Consider the following 16,373-nt stretch of genomic DNA (forward strand, 5'->3'; position numbering starts at 1 on the left):
AGGGTGGAGGTTCTCAGATAGAGACCAGGATGGCTCAAGGGCACGGTTGGAGAATTACCGCCTTAACCGGTTCCCTGCTTCTCGTCACCGAGTCGGGTTGCCCAGTGTGGAGCGCGGAGGCCTAGTGGGTCAGAGAACTATCCCTCATGAGAGACGATACGCAGACATGACCTCACAACAACTCAAGGGAAGGCCTGTTTGGCAGGTGACCAGTTGTGCTTCCTTCTCAGGTTGCGGGCAGGGCTCAGCCAGCCCCTGACGCCCCTCACAGGCCACACGGTGGGTCACCCCAGAGAGGCCTAGGGTCTCTGACCCACGTTCTTTGCAGCGAGGCTTCTTTGGACCACAAGTCCCCTCTGTAAACCGGGAGGAGCACCTCACCTGGTAGTTCGCGGTTATTTATTTTAAAATCTCATTTCTTATTAGAGTCCAAGCCAATTAAACAGAACTTGCAAAAGGTAGGAAAGGGAGAATGGAGGGGAATAACCGAGCTACTCCTCATCCCACCACCCAGACCCCAGCCCTGCGACCACGGAAATAGTTTCATGCCCTGCTTTTCCTTATTCTGTAGACACCTTTTACTTTCTCCGGCTTAAGTTTTTACATGTAACTTTTAATTCCTACTGATCTTTCCATATTATTGCTAGTATCGTTTACAAACCTTTCAACAATTAGATAATCCATAATTTGATAATTTAATTTCCTAATCCATATTATAATTTTGCAACTGTAACTTAATCATTTAATGTGCTAATATTAGCAACGTAGAATGTATGATTTTATATGCTTTATGAGTAATTATAATTTATTATAACTTAAGGTAGGGAAGCCGTGAGGCGGTAAGCAGTGTTTTGGTGCTCTAGGGAAGCAGTGGCTTGGACATCTCTTGTGCAGAAACCGTTTCTGTGGTGAGATGTGTTCCCTTAGGATGAGGTCGCCAAAGTGTACTTACCAGGTCAGAAGGCACAAACTCGATCAGGCCTCTGCTCTCTGGGGCGCAGACTGACCTCCAGGAAGCCTGGTCTGTTTCCCCAGCACGGGCTGCAGACGGGGCTGTGTTAACAGCCAACCTTCTCTGACGCCCAGGTCCTTGGGCCACACTCCATCCATGACCACGTCAGACCTCTCCACGCACTCCACCACCTCACTCATCAGCAACGAGGAGCAGTTTGAAGACTATGGGGAGGGGGACGACGTGGACTGTGCCCCCAGCAGCCCCTGCCCCGATGACGAGACCAGGACCAATGTCTACTCGGACCTGGGATCTTCAGTGTCTTCCAGGTGGCCCCGGGGTCTGGAATGGCATTTGGGGTATAAGGAGAAGTGGCCGGACCAACCCAACCTCGTCCCAGGGGGGTTCAGAGGGCAGAGTCCTAAGCTACATGGGTTCTGCTCCCAGGGTTTGGGGGTGCCGCCTCTGCACTCGGGTGGGGGTCTAGAATTCCTCCTCCCTCCTCCTATCTCAGGGAAGAAACAGAATGAACCCACCTGGGAGGCTGCAGACTCGGGGGTCTTTGTTGTCTTGCTTCCTAGTAGAACCTTGGTGTTGAAGAGTCCTTCTAGGTGACCTACACACCTTCTAGGTGACCCACACACCTAGTCATTGCTTAGCTCTCAGTTGCCGTATCTATGAAACGGGTACCGTTCATTGGCTTCTCTGAGAGTATTGAGGGAGGGGAGATCTGTTGCTATATTTCTACTTCTTCTGCCCCTAAACGCACAGAACACAAGGGTCCCCAGTATTGCGGAATCCAGTAAAGTAAGCTCAGCAGGATGAGGTGAGGGAGCAGATCAGAGAGCAGAAGGTGATTTCTTCCTCTCTCCTGAATCAGTGCGGGGCAGACTCCTAGGAAAATGCGGCACATCTACAACAGTGAATTGCTGGATGTTTACTGCTCTCAGTGTTGCAAGAAAATCAACCTGCTGAATGACTTGGAAGCCCGACTGAAAAACCTGAAGGCCAACAGGTGGGGCCCCAGAACGCAGCAGAGGGATGGGAGGCCAGGGCTAGGTGGGGTGGGGTGGGGGGACCCAGCGGGGGAAGCCGCAGGCGAGGTGGCCCCACTCTGTCTTGGCAAGTGTGAGAGCACTGTCAGAGTAGGATTGATCCTGGGGAGCTTGCATTTTTCTGCAACAGGAAAATCAGGGTGCTTCTACTCGGGACCAAGCTGATTAGTGAATTCCCTGCAGGGGGTGGGACAGAGCCCCATACTGCACTTTGGAGTCTTGCAGAGTTAGAAGTGGACTGGAGCCCCCTCTGTTCAATGACTGTCCTCTCTCTCTCTCTCTCAATCTCTGAATCTCTCTCTGTAGCCCTAACCGGAAGATCTCTAGCACAGCCTTTGGACGGTAAGGCCCCCCTTGGGAGGAGGGGTTGAATGCTGTCTCCCTTAATTATGCTCCTACTGCCAGGGTGGCCCCCTGAACGCACAGAGGGGAATGAAGCATCCCAGAAGTGCAGGCCAAGCGGCCAGAAGAGGTCTGCTTCTGAAAAAGAAGGGTCACACTCCTCCCACCCCCACACCTTGCCCCTTCTGGCGGTGGTGCAGTTGGTCTCACCCCAACCTCTCGCTGTGTCAGCTTCAGGTGGGCACAGCGGTGATGCCCCGAGGGACCCGGCCCATCTCACGGCCCTTGGTGGCCCTCCCTGCACTCTGGGGCCAGCAGCTGGACCAGCACCTCTTGGGTTTCCCACTCACAGAGATTGGGCAGCAGGGTGCCCCGTTGGAGCTGGTCACTTGGCTCCAGGTTACATCCTGCGCAGCTCACTTCCCGGGACTTCCAGGATCCCGCTCTGGATCTCAGGATCCAGGTTCTCTGGCCGACTGGCCCGGGTCCACGCCCGGGGTTCTGGGAGCAGCCAGCAAGCGCCCAGGCTGGGACAGGAGAGCTCGTTGGCGGAGACCCTGGCTGCTGCCTGGCAGGGGGTGGGGAGTGGGGGCCTCTGGAGAGCGGTAGCTGGGTTTTGCCTCCAGGAAGAGTTCCCCGGCAAGTGTTTCCTGTTTGCAGACCGCCCCCCCCCCCCCCCCCCGCCGGCCGCTCACCGCCCTGCCCGGTCTGGGTGGGCCTCCTTCCCTCTGCCCTCTGCCCTCTCCCAGGGTCCCCAGACGTACAGCAGGGGCCGGTTTGCTGCAGGGGATTGAGTCTTGCGGGGAGGCCTCAGGAGGACCGTCTGCCAGCCCTGTGGAGCCGGTCTACCCTCGCGGGGCAGTTATGCAGCTGGAGGGAGGTGGTTGGGGGCTCACGTGCCCACTCCGGTCACTGGCTAGTTGCTGGCTAGAAGGCCGGCCTGAAAAGGGAGGTGAGGCAGCAGGGCAGAGCCGGGAGGGACTGGCCATATCCGCCAGGGGTGTTGCGCCCAGCTGCCTGAGCTGGATGATCTCTTAGTTCAGAGGTCAGGCAACTCTTCTCCCCTGACGGGATGAGGACCGCCTCCTCGGATGGGTTCCTGGCCTCCCTCCCCAACATAGTGGGTGCCCCCTCTCGGCCCATAGCCTGCTCTGGAGCCCAGCCCCCGGAGGGCGGCTTCTGCAGCTCGCTCCGGGCCCCCCCCCCGCCCCCTGCAGGCAGCTCATGCATAGCAGCAACTTCAGTAGCAGTGACGGCAGCACCGAGGATCTGTTCCGGGACAGCATTGACTCCTGTGACAACGACATCACGGAGAAGGTGGGGCCTGGGGGCGCGGAGAGCCTGTCCTTGCTGCAGGAGGTGGGGGTAGGCGGCCCTGGTAGCGTGGGCACATAACACCCCCGCCCTCACCACCCTTCGTGCAGTCACTTGGGGGGCTGGCCGTCCGCCCCACGGTTTCTGCTTCTCCATCCTATGCACTCAGAGGTTTCCTCCACCCCCACCTCTGCCCCCCTCTTGCAGGTGAGCTTCCTGGAAAAAAAGGTGACTGAACTGGAGAATGACAGCCTGACCAATGGGGACCTGAAGAGCAAGCTGAAGCAGGAGAACACGCAGCTGGTGCACAGGTCGGGGCCAGGGGGCTGGCTTGGGTGGGCCCCGGCTGACTCAGGAACGGATGGCGGTCTCTGTTGTGAGGGCCCCTGAGAAAAGCTGGGGGAGGTCACCCGCACGTCTTGTCCTTCCCCTCTAGAGGCTGTGATGCGTCAGCCCCTTGCTACGTGGGCCTGCCCCTGCAGGACCCCCAGAACTGATCTCTGGGGACTCGGAAATGGGTTGGAGCCTGACCTTGACCCCCAGGTCTGCAGCCCCAGGGTGGGTCTAAGGCAGAAGTTGGGATCCACTTTCCTATTTCTCTGACCCCTCCCCCCGCCATCTGGGGACAGGCTCTGCAGAGGGAGAGACTGGTGTGAGTCGGGGGCTCAACCTGCTGCTAGTGGAAGGGTCCAGGCATCGCTGCCCCCCCTCCCGACCATGATTGCAGCGAGGTAGGGCTTGCACAGTGTAGTGGTCCTCACGGGATGGCATGAAACTTGGTAAGCTGATCCCCAGCCGGGGTCTGGTCCTCAACCTTACAGGGCCCAAAAATGGGTTCTCTTGGACACCCCAGAAGGTCAGCCTCCCGGAGGGACTATTGCCAGTGAAATGTGCGCTAGACTGCTCTGCCAGCTGGGCTGCTGGCTCTGGCACGCTCAGGGCCACTATCAAAGGACTTACCCATTTTTGGAATCAAGGTGGCCAGTCACTGAATTGCTGGTCAGAGGGCAGTGGCCAGGAAGGAGGAGAGCAGAAAGAGAAGAGGAGGCCCGAGGGCTGCTCCATGCGGCCAGGGCCAGGCCTGCTATCCTTCCCCGTGCCTGGCCTGGGGATGCGCCTTCTCGGTGCAGCCTTGCTCCCCTCTGGACCAACCGCCAGGTGCTCCCCTGGGTGGTGAGCTTGGCCGGTCCACCTCCCTTTACATGCTGCGGTGTCCCAAAGGCATGTCAGCGAAGCTGCTGACCCCCAGGCCTGGCAAACAGGCCGCCACTTTCCACAGGAGGGCTGTTACTGAGCCAGGGTCTTGGGGCCAGGGGCTCCCGGAGTCGCAGCCAAGGTTGAGGTGGGAAGACAGCGGCCACGAGAGCTGACCCTGGACCGGAGTGTGCGCCCCTCTTCTCAGGGTGCATGAGCTGGAGGAGATGGTGAAAGATCAGGAGACCATGGCCGAGCAGGCCCTGGAGGAGGAGGCACGGCGGCACCGTGAGGCCTACAGCAAGCTGGAGAGAGAGAAGAGCACGGAGATCGAGCTGCTCAACACCAGGTGGGCCTCGGCCAGGGATGGCCCAGCGCGCGAGACAGGGCCTCTCCACAGAGCCCTCTGCCCTCGGACGCACCCTCCACTCCTCATCCGGGCCTGTGGGACAGGCACTATCCCCATTGTGTAGATTGGAACACGGAGCCTGAAGGGAAGTCCCCTGTTCTAACAGTTCTCCTCTTGGTACCTGAGCACCTGGACATGTGTGCCGGGAGGTACATCACAGAGCCTTCGTAGCAGCATTGTTCATACTAGGTACAACTGGAAACACACATCTGTCAACAAGAGAACAGGTGGACAAACAGTGGTTTGCCCCTAGTCCTGGGCTGGGTCTGATGTCTGGGCTCAGAGCTCCCCCTGCTGTCAGATTCTCCCTGACCCTGAACGCTTGGGTGCACTGACCCTGGGCCCCAGGGGCCAAGGTAAATGAAGAGCAGGTCCCGGTTTCCTTCGGGCTTCTGAACCTCAGCGATAGCTGTTGGAAGCTGAGGCAGGCAGAGAGAGGAGTATTGACCTGGGAATCTGGGTTGGTCACCCTTTAGCTCCATGACTTTGGACCTTTACCGTGTCCTTTCCTGGGCCTCCATTTCCCCATCTGTCATCCCTCCCTCCCTGCCCCGCAGAGTGACCGTGAAGGCAGGTGAGTTAGGGTGCCGTGGTCCTCTCTAATGACCCAGGCCAGCGAGGTCCCAGGAGACCACCTGGGTCCCTGGCAGAGAGGACGCCTGCCCCTGTGCTCCTGGGGAGCCCCAAGGTGACAAGTGCGAAGGAGAGGGAATGTTTGGTAGGAGTCAGTGGCAGAAGTGACCCTGCACTGTCCTGGTGCCACTGGTGGCCCGCTTTCCCTGGCCTCAGGTCAGTTACCGTGACCGGGTACCTGGGCTGTGTCTCCTCGGGGAATCCCGTTAGCACGGTCCCCTGTGAACACTAACACAGAGGATTGGGACCGTCAGAACCAGGGCCTGTGGGTGTGTCAGAGGGGGCCCCTGGGCGAGCTGAGCGAAGAGCCTAAGGGGGCGATGCTGGGGGGAGAAAGACAAGCAAATATTGTCGTTGCTCTCTGTGAGTTCTAACAGGAAAGTCCGGCCACAGGACGACTCTCTCTCTGTTGAGCAGAAAAACATCCCTCCTAAGGACACGTGCAAAAAGAATCCTATGTTCTTACTCACAAATGAATGTTTTCTTTTATCAAAAACATAAGGATGGGGCGCCTGGGTGGCTCAGTTGTTAGGCGTCTGCCTTCGGCTCAGGTCATGATCCCAGGGTCCTGGGATAGAGTCCCACGTCGGGCCCCCTGCTCTGCAGGAAGCCTGCTTCTCCCTCTCCTGCCCGCCCCCCCGCTTGTGTTCCCTCTCTCGCTGTCTCTCTCTCTGTTAAAAAATCAATAAAATCTTTAAAAAAAAAACAACAACAACAACATAAGGATGGTCATTCAGTGTCTTTACCCTTTCACCTTGGATGACAGGAAGCTTAAAGCTGTATTATCATCTGGAATAACTATTGATACTCTCTTGTTCTCTTGCTCTACCTCTGTTGCTTTCTGGTACCTTCCCTCTTGCAGGCAGCAGAGGATTGCTGCAAGTTGTCAATCTATTGTAAGATCATCTCCGTTGCTGACATTTTTGTCTTTCTCCTTTCCCCAGGGTACAGCAACTAGAAGAGGAAAATGCAGAGCTCAGAACAACAGTGACCCGGCTCAAGGCGCAGACGGAGAAGCTGGACGAGGTGAGCGGCAGGTCTGGGCATCTGTCAGACTCAGATCCTGAGCTCAATCCCCAGAGAGGCAATGTGGGCCACAAAGGCCTTCAGTTGCTAGTTTCTGGAATTCTAATAGAATTGCCCTAACAACAACAATAGGCAATAAAATATGAATAGTAATTTGTCTTTCTGTATTTCTGATTTTCCGAGGTTTTTTTTGTTTTGTTTTGTTTTGTTTTTTTGCAGTGAATATATTTTCTTATATAATGGGGGGAAAACAATAATAAAAAAGAGAGAAGGAGGTTAACTTCTGTTTGGCTGCACCTGATTCAGGTTTCATCCGGCACCAGGGAAGGACGTCAGAGGCCTGACATTTTTTAGCCGTGTTTCTAGAATCCTAAGGGACCAGGCTGTTTCTTTAAGCCCTGACTCCCAGGGCCCTGTCCGAGTCCCCGGGGCGTAGAGAGCCTCTCTGGGAATGCTCCTCCCTGACCGGGTCCCCCCACTGCCCGCTTCAGGAGCGGCAGCGCATGTCCGACCGGCTGGAGGACACGAGCCTGCGGCTCAAGGATGAGACGGACCTGTACAAGCGCATGATGGACAAGCTGCGGCAGAACCGCCTAGAGTTCCAAAGGGAACGGGAGGCGACGCAGGAGGTGGGTCCCCTGCGGGGGGAAGCGGGGAAGGGGGGTGGGCACCAGGGCTTGCTCCCGCAGCCCCGCTCCCACCACCAACCCGCCTCTGCCCACGCAGCTCATCGAGGACTTGCGGAAGGAGCTGGAGCACCTGCAGATGTACAAGCTGGACTGCGAGCGGCCAGGCAGGGGTCGCAGCTTGTCCTCTAGCCTGGGCGAGTTCAGCGCCAGGGCCCGCGAGGTGGAGCTGGAGCATGAGGTCAAGCGTCTCAAGCAGGTGGGCCCTTGCAGCCTCCCTCCCCACGGGATGGGTCTCCTCGGAGGGGCCAAGAGCTGTAACAGCGCCTTCCCTGACTGGTGGGGCTGCTCGGCCCCACCTCACCGCTCAGCGAGGCGGCTTCCCTCTAGGCTGCATCTGATGCAAACCCCAGGGGCTTTCCTTGGAGTCCCTACAAGGAAATAGACACCACTCTGCTGTCCTTGATGATGGGATGGAGAGTGAGACTCTACCCAGTTGCAGACTGGTGCCTTGCTGTGTTGAGTTCTCCTAGAAGCAGACCCTGAGCCCAGGGTTCCATTTTAAATGGTTCCCGGGAACAGTCCCATGGTCGAAGACCGGTTGGGGGAGGTTGGATCAGGAGGGGCAGAGACCAAGCGAGGGAGTGCTGGTGAGTGAAGCCCCCACTCAGCCTAGCCCGACCCTGGGGGCGGGGGAAACTGCTCTATAAATTACACTCCTGAGTCGGCTTCACCAGCATCCCCCAGCAATCCTAAAACCCCAGCCCTTCCGCATTCATGATGGGACGTCCAAAGTCCCAGGTGTGAGCAGTTAGTTAGGAGACTTGAGGCAAACACTAGCACATGGTGCTGGTCCATGAGGTCTGGGCAGGGCACCGTGGGGCCCCCTGTACTCGGGAGCAAAGACGCCCCTGGAAAGAGTTGTCCCGGAGCAGGATTCCTGAACCTAGCTGCAGGAGGAGCCTAGATCCAGCCTGCCAGCCCAGAGACCCCAGAGCATCACTCTTCATGGAGGGCTGGTGTTGGAAAAGGAGCCACCCAGTGGGCCGTGTCCCCATGTGGGGCCTCAGGAGCTCCTCTTCTGGCTCACCCACCCCCAGGAGCCCTGCCCCTATCTAGAAACTTAGTTCCCCTGAGCAGGCCTGTAACTCCTCCTCAGGACCCCATGACCTCCCAACATCCAGACCTCCCCCCTAAGCCTGGCAGAGGCCACATCATCTATGGGCATCTTGAGCTGGCCATGACACACACGAGAGGAGGGTACTGGTGGGAGTCAGGAGACCGTGAATGCCAAGAAATGGGTTCTGGTGGGTTCTGAACATTTCTGGGAGCAGATGTTGCCCTTGTCCTACTCCACAGGAGAATCATAAGCTGAGGGATCAGAATGATGACTTGAATGGACAGATCTTGAGCCTCAGCCTCTATGAAGCAAAGAACCTCTTTGCTACCCAGACCAAAGCCCAGTCTCTGGCTGCAGAAATAGACACAGCCTCTCGCGATGAGGTAACGTGCCCATTCGTTCTCGCTTTGGAGCCTCGGCCCTTCCTCTGTCCTGTCCCATTCCCATGTGCTGTGATGAGAAGCCCCAGGCCACCCCGAGCAGGAAAAGCAGACCAGAGCCGTGAGGGATTCTGGCTATAGGTGGAGTTACGTCAGTTCTGATTCCTCCATGCGCTGAGAGAAGCATGGGTTTGGGAACAGACAGAAACATGCCAGTTGATCAACATGCTTCCATCAACAGGTAGCGCAGGAGAGGCTAGAACTCCTCTCCCTCAAGCCAAGAGGGGGAGGACCCTAGCCTTTCTTGAGCACCTGCTTGTAGTATATCTTCTGACAATTGGAAGGCTTTCTGGACGCTTCTATGTTACAGATTGGGAAACTAGGACACAAGATCACCCAACTTGTGGGGAGCAAAGGACCCAGGTCTCCAGAACCAAAGTCCATTCTTTCTGCCCCACCAGGGTGTGGTTATAAAAAATCAGGCCTCCAAAATGTCCTGGTTATATATTAACGTCAATCATTAAGAAGTCCCTGAACCCCTTATCCTGTGCTTGGGACACAGAGCTAAGAGCTGACCCCTCGTCTCAAGGGGCTCCAGCCTGGTGGCAGAGCCAGCATTTCCTCCTAAAGGACATGTCAGAAATGGACCCGCACGGGGGGGGGGGGGGGGAGCGGTGGCAGAGCCGGGGTAGCGAGGGGGCCATTTCAGGTAGAGGAAACGGCTAGAAACCTCAGGAGTCTTAGGGCCCGAGGACTTTGGATGTCATTCTTGATCATAAATGTCTTTGGCCAGTGTTCTCAGCCCATACCAAGTAATGGCTCAGCTGGGTGTCGAGGGCCCCTAATTGCTCCTACTCGGGTCCCTCCACAGACCGGCTGAATCCGAATCCCTGGGGGCGGGGCCTGGGCACGTGCATGGCTCTCACTCCTTAGGTGTGAGAAGGGGCCCTCCCAGAGCTGCTGTAGCTTGCTTCTGGCATCCGAATGCCGAGGTTGGTCCTGGGGTCTGCCTTGCCCGGGGTCTCCTGAGCCTCTCGCTCGTTGGGCACCGGCTCACCGCAAGCTGGGAGTCTGGGCTCCCTCTGCACCGGAGCCCGGGCCCGGCCTCTGACCCACGTCTCCCATTCCCTCCAGCTCATGGAAGCCCTGAAGGAGCAGGAGGAGATCAACTTCCGGCTGAGGCAGTACATGGACAAGATAATCCTTGCCATCCTGGACCACAACCCCTCCATCCTTGAGATCAAACACTGAGACAAGGGATGGCTGCAGAGCGGCCTCGGGGACCCTCAGACCCCGGGCCCTGGGACCAAGGGGCAGACCCCGCTTGAGGATGCGGCCCAAGCCGGGCCTCTCTCACACACACACACACACACACACACACACACGCACACACACACTGTAAATGTATCTCTGGCCACCATGTCGTGTGTACTGGTGTGTATGTGGAGGAATCCGTGCACGCAGCAAGGAGTGAGTGTGGGGCCGTGGCTCTGGGTGACATCTATACCGTTCCTGTGCACACACTCCGTGGCCCCTTTGCAAGGGCAGATGGTCCTGGAGGTGGGAGGGGCAAGGTCTGCGATCAGGAGTTACTGTAATAACAAGAACTGGAAGATGGTGTTTCAGATACCGGACAAAAATGATTCTACCTCTGGGGAGAAGGATTAAAACATGCTCTAGTGAGACAGGCTCTTTCACCCCACCCCTGTTCCCTCTGGGAGTGGGAGCCAATTTCTGATCTTTTCCAGGAGTTCAAATGCCCAACAGCTGCATCCTCCCCAACCTCTGTGGCCACCTTTGAAGCCTAGGTGCTCAGGCTCTGAAAAGATGAAGGGGCCTTCCCAGAGCCCCTCCCCGGCTGGCAGCCCCCCGCCATCCTTGGGCACTGTGTGTCCAAAGGACTCAGGCTTGCAGAGGAGCTAACGTGGGGCGACCTTCATTCTAAGAGTTCTTGGTATTTTTAGAGTTCTCTGTACACTTCCCCATCCTTGCTTACCTACCTCTTTCTGTTTTATTTTTAAGACCATGAAAAATAAGCAGCATTTAACTTGGGGGTACAATGAAGAGATTCAAAAGAAGGAGATGGGGGGAGCTGGGGGCCAGGGGTGTCTAAAGTATGTGTTGGCATTGGGCATCCAAAGACCTACTTTTCAGGGAGGAGCATGCTCACACCCCTGTTCGTTTCCTTCCCTCTGGCTGCATTTTACCAGAAGAGAAGAGAAACACGGCGGGATTGTTTCCATGGCATCGGCGGGCAAGGAGTGGGCCTTGCTGCCCAGCTCCCGGTCTCCACACGGCCTGGGGATTCTGAGCTCTGGGCTTGGCTCAGCTGGGTGTCGAGGGCCCCCGGTTCCAACTCTTAGAAACACTCTTGCATTCTGCTCTCAGCCAGGCACGGTGTGGGGACGTTGTAGGGAAACCTTAGTTTTCCATCCTCAGTGGCACGTGGTGGAAATGCACACTCTGGACTTTTAATGTGATCTTTTGTTCTAGGCAGCTGGGAGTAGATAGGGTACTTTGAGCCTTCCAGTTTATCTCAGTGGTACATGGCTTATGATTCGTTTCCTTAATCCAAGTCTATTTGAACATGTACAGTCTTAATCTTTTCCCCTGCAGTTTCTTCTTGTCTTCAATTCTGGTGTAAAAAGGAAAGTTTGGGTATGTTGGGGAGGGGCTGGAGGGGTGTTCGCTGGGAAGAGAGGGCTGTAGAGGGTGAAGAGGGGCTTGGGGGCTTGGGGATGCACGTTCCCTGTTCACAAAGGCAGGGCTGTGACCAGGACTGGTCTTCACTCCGTGCCAGTCACCTTCTGCTGTTGTTGGATCGTGTGATTTCTCTTTAAGTTCATGTGTGGGATTTGTTTCATGCCGCAGATAATGGGGCTGCGTTGGTCCGATCCAGGACTTTGGGGTCGACCACCCCAGGAAGACTAGGGCAAGGGGTCCATCTTCTGAGAGTCTCTCAAGCCCCTAGGATGCTGGTGTCCTTGGGCTCCTCCGGGGGTCTGAGAAGCAGCAGCGGCAGTAGAAAGAAGGCAGGAGGAGTGGGTCTCTTGAGAATTTGCTAAAAGGCGGCAGTGGCCCCGAATTAAAGGAAAGAAAATGTATCATGACTTGGCTTTGGTCTGGATTTTACATTGGAAGGAGTCCTTCGGAGGCCAGCCAGATCAAGATCCTGGTCCGTGGGGGACTCGCCCTAGGAGTGAGCATTTTGTATGTAAAACTTTCTGTGCCCTTTAGCTGCATTGATACGGAATTCCAGAGAAGGCCCCAGAGGCCTGGGTTACACAGTCACTATGTGGGAGGGAATTTCTGCTTTGTTGAAAAGGGGTGGAAAGCGGTGGGCTTGCAATGTTTCTGCCCCCTTCCTGAAGGGGGCGCAACAGGAGCGGCCTCATCTGAAAGGCCCCTAGGGATCTGGTGCTGTGCATGGGGGTCTCCGGAAGAGGGCTGACTTTAAAACGAGACTAAACTCCATGTCACCCAGGCCTCAGGTTCAATCCAACCTTCTTCAGCCAAAATCGTCTTTAAAAAACCTAGGCTGTCATTCTAGTTGGCTTTTCAAGATCATGTCGTGTTTTTAACTGCTCTTCCATGTGTGAAAGCTAGCCTTCGGGAGGCACATGCGGCCAGGGTCCCAGCCCCGTGGACCCCAGCGAGGGTTCCAGAGCGGTACTGACTCTGGGAGCAAGTGGGGCAGACCCCGCCCCCTTCCTGGGCTTCCCCCTGCTTTGTGTGTTGTCTGATTGAGAGTTCCCCTCTTCTCTCTGGGTGCTGGACCTGCTTAGGTACTACACACGAGGACCAGCGCGGTGTGCCTTTCAGGCAAACAGAACACAACTAGTGGAAGTTATGTTCCAGGCAATACTTGGGACACACCTCAAATGGAGAGATTTTAAAAATTCTGATACCTGGGCCGAATCCCCAGAGGATCCGATTTCGTTGCCGTGGGGTGTGGCCCAGCTACTGGAATGTTTAAAGAACCCCCCCCCCAGGTGATTGTAACTTAACTGGGTGCCCAGGTGCGTTTTGTTTTTTGTTTGTTATTGCTAAACCTGGCAACTCTACCTAGTAGAGATTAGTAGTAACTCTTCCAAAGTTGAGCAGTGTTTCGGGGGCACTCGGAGGGGGTCCTACAACAGACCCACATTTTACACGGCACTTGGCTATCCTTACATTCAACGGGAAGCCAAACAAAATTTGCAGAATCAGTGAGTGAGCTTTATAAAGTTCTAGTAAAAAAAAAATGTATATTTTAAACTTTGAATTGGCCAAGTTAGACAAATTATTTTAAGTTTGTACATTCTTTGAGAATTGTCAGAGGGAAATGCCTTTATTTTGACTTTATTTCTCACTTATTACAAACACAGAGCTCGAGAACCTCCCAAGGCACTTGGACCCGAAACAGTGGTTTTTGACTTGGGCTGTGCATTGGAATAACCCGGGGAGATTTTCGAAATTCTGCTGACTGAGCTGAACCACGCTGCTGCCCCACCCCAAGATTCCAGTGTAATTGGTGTGGGTGTGGCCCAGGCATCCAGATGTTTAAAGAGATCCCCAGGCCATGCTGATGTGTAGCCCAAGGTTGAGACTAGAAGGTTCCTAGTCAGGGATGGAGAAAACGGGTGGAAATGGCTGTCGGGTTTGTTAATCCAGGTGCTACCTTAACAGTGGGGGTGTCGGTGACTTTGATGGATGGTGAGAAGTGAGCAGATCCCTCACCCCAGGGATGGGAGGCCAGATGCCTTCAGGAACTGGTGTACCAAGCTGTTCTCTCCAGCCTGGGGGTTAGCAAACCTGAGTGGGCAAGTCTCCGCCTGGTGCCCATGGGGTCACGCACAGGCCCATTCTGGAGTCAGGGGTCGGGAAGGGGCTGTCCCCCTGAAGCAGCCCCAGAAACAGTCTTCGACTCACACAGCTGAGCAGGAGGGGACACTGGCCTCTGATCCGTTTTCAGGCTGGGTGGAGGAGCGTCACCCCAGCTCTTCCACTGTTAGTAGTCAAACCAGCATCCCAGCCCATGTTCTGGAGGCTCCGGGCTCTCATCTGCTGGCAAGTCTGGTTCCTGAGCCCGTCAGGTGCGGTGGTCAGGAGGGCACCGTGAAGGCGCTTTGGTTCCAAGGAGGGCTTCGTAACCAGCAGAAACCTGCAGGGGCCAGTGGGGCCTGGTGGCTCACGGAAGAATTTAGCCCACTTTTTGTGCTCTGTGGCTATGTGTGTTTAATGCATTAGCAAATTTAAACCTAAAAGCAGGGAAGTTTGGGGATGGTCACCATGCCAAGGAAATGACTATTTGCCTGGCAGATCCATAGCAACTCTTTGAAAGTGCTAAGGAGGGTTTTGGGTTGAAGACTTCAGTGCTGGCCCCTTCCCCGGTCATGCCTCCTTCGGGACTAGGGCAGCCCCTGTGCGGCAATGCTTCAGGCTGGTACCCCCTGCCTGTTGAGGGGCCGCAAGTTCCTTCCCTTGACTCACTGACCTTAGGGACCTTCTGGGCCTGCCCAGCCGCGTGGCAGAACAGCTCTAAGGCCCTTCTGCCACATTCTCTGCTGCCTACCTGAGAAAATCGGGTGCCTTCTGGAAAGGTTTCTAAAAGCATAGACTCTGGTGAAGTGTGATGCCGTACATCACTCCAATCTTGTAGGCTCCTTCTCTCTCCCTGAGACTGTAGGGGGAGGGCTGTCTGCCCCGAGCCACCAGCAGGAGGGTGACTGAAAATGGCATGCCAGGGCTGCCCACGCAGGACATGAGTGCTGCTGCCTGGGGGGTCCTGCGCCTCCTGCCGGGCCCCTGGGTTTGTGGGAAGACTGTGCTTCCTGCGAGGCCCCTGGGTTGCGGGGGGGAGGGGGGCTGCACCTCCTGCCGGGCCCCTTTGCTTGGCCGTGCTGCATAGGCTGTGTTTTGTCTGCATGGTTTGGGGTCGTTGTCCTTGTGCCTTTTTTCTTCCCTGTCGCCGCTGTACAGGACTTTCCATGTCCCCACTGCCCCTTTTCTACATCCTCTCGTTCCCCTGGTCCTTCCCAAGCCCTGTAAATGTGTACATAGCGTCCCACTTGGTGTCCGCGTGCCCCCACCACAGCCGGTGCGCTCCCAGGCCAGGCCTCCCCGCACGTTGATCCACGTGGAGAGGCTCCGCTCTGCTCGCTCAGCCTTGCAGATTTGGTAACTTTGTACAGAACTCTTTTTACTGTGGTCTTCAGCTTGGAGGGCTCGGACCCTCTGAGCCCCTCCGTGCAGCCTGCAGCTAGTTTAGAAGCCTTGCACACCAGAAAAGGGTAACTGTGTAAAGCACCTTCTCCCACAAACCTCTTCCCCTGCATTGGTGTCAATATTTGTAGAAAGCTGGGCGCCCCTTCCTCACGGCAGGCCCTGGCCTGGGCAGGGACGTCATGGGTCTGCAGCAGCGCCCCTGGTCCCGGGGGAAGCTCCCGCAGTGGGGGACACCCAGTGCTTGGCATTGGGCTGCCTTCAGGACCACCGCCGTCTGGTGTCTCTAACAGCCTTGGACTCCAAGTGGCCAGAAGAGGCTTCTGGAGGCTGCCCTGGCCCGTCATTAACATAACAACTGCCAAGCTCTTCCTCCTTTGCCCAAGGTGCTCAGACCCGAGTGCCATTAATTCCCCCGCTGCGGGCTGGACTGCGGCGGGACCGGCCTTGTTGAGGACTCACGCGCAGCCTGCCGGCTCCCTTCATCCCAGCCCTTCCTGCTTTTTTGGCTGGGACCCCAGGGGCCCAGATTGGATAAGCTGCACGTGTGGCCTCATGCCCAAGGGTTTGTTAGATGGCTTTGACTCTGTGGGATTCTCCTTGAGTCCCACCCCAGGAGCCTCCATCTGGAAGCAGGCTTAGCTTCAGGGCTGGGCTGAGACCTCCACCCCCAGGCTCCGGGGAAGGGGAGGGGGGAGGCCCAAGGCTGTGTCCCAGGGCCTTGAGCTCTCCGCCCCCTACCTGCTTCTAGCCAAAAAGGAGCAGGCTCTCAGAGGCAGGCTCCTTCAGGAACTCTAATGTACAGACCAAGGTGTAAATAAATAGTTTGCTTTTCTTGCCTGACTTGATGGTGAGTTTCTGTGGTTGGGGGAGGGAGGGTGGAAGAGGGAGACCTGGTTCCAGGGCTCCTGGGGACAGACCGTCTTCTTCAGGAAGAGAGGCCCCACCCAGCATACCAGGGTGGCTGGTGCTGTCCTCCAGGTGCAGGGCAGAGCAGGGGGTCACCCCGCAGACCCTCGTTTTGGCCCGCTGTCCCTAGGAGAGGAGATGTGGATCCCAAAAGCCCCTGTAACACCACCATGTCCATCCCCAGGGCTATGATGTTCAAAAACCTTGTC

The 16,373-nt window shown here is 56.4% G+C and overlaps 1 protein-coding gene across 5 annotated transcripts in view; it reads left to right on the forward strand.

Annotated features, from left to right (window-relative positions):
* RAB11FIP4 (RAB11 family interacting protein 4) overlaps window positions 1-16,098 on the forward strand; it is a 115,518-nt gene extending 99,420 nt beyond the window's left edge. For 4 of the 5 annotated variants that reach the window (XM_036087368.2, XM_036087370.2, XM_078068157.1 and 1 more), the window contains 11 exons: window positions 1,036-1,281; window positions 1,833-1,967; window positions 2,314-2,349; window positions 3,567-3,666; window positions 3,871-3,974; window positions 5,066-5,206; window positions 6,844-6,925; window positions 7,417-7,554; window positions 7,652-7,810; window positions 8,911-9,054; window positions 10,186-16,098. In XM_036087368.2, coding sequence (XP_035943261.2) covers window positions 1,036-1,281; window positions 1,833-1,967; window positions 2,314-2,349; window positions 3,567-3,666; window positions 3,871-3,974; window positions 5,066-5,206; window positions 6,844-6,925; window positions 7,417-7,554; window positions 7,652-7,810; window positions 8,911-9,054; window positions 10,186-10,302 — 1,402 coding nt within the window. In that variant the 3' untranslated portion in view covers window positions 10,303-16,098. The remainder of the gene's footprint in view (window positions 1-1,035; window positions 1,282-1,832; window positions 1,968-2,313; window positions 2,350-3,566; window positions 3,667-3,870; window positions 3,975-5,065; window positions 5,207-6,843; window positions 6,926-7,416; window positions 7,555-7,651; window positions 7,811-8,910; window positions 9,055-10,185) is intronic. The other variant, XM_036087367.2, reaches the window with a different exon arrangement.
* The last annotated feature ends 275 nt before the right edge of the window (window positions 16,099-16,373 follow it).

This window comes from Halichoerus grypus, chromosome 2 (assembly GCF_964656455.1).
Source record: "Halichoerus grypus chromosome 2, mHalGry1.hap1.1, whole genome shotgun sequence".
In the NCBI taxonomy this organism is placed as follows: Eukaryota; Metazoa; Chordata; class Mammalia; order Carnivora; family Phocidae; genus Halichoerus; species Halichoerus grypus.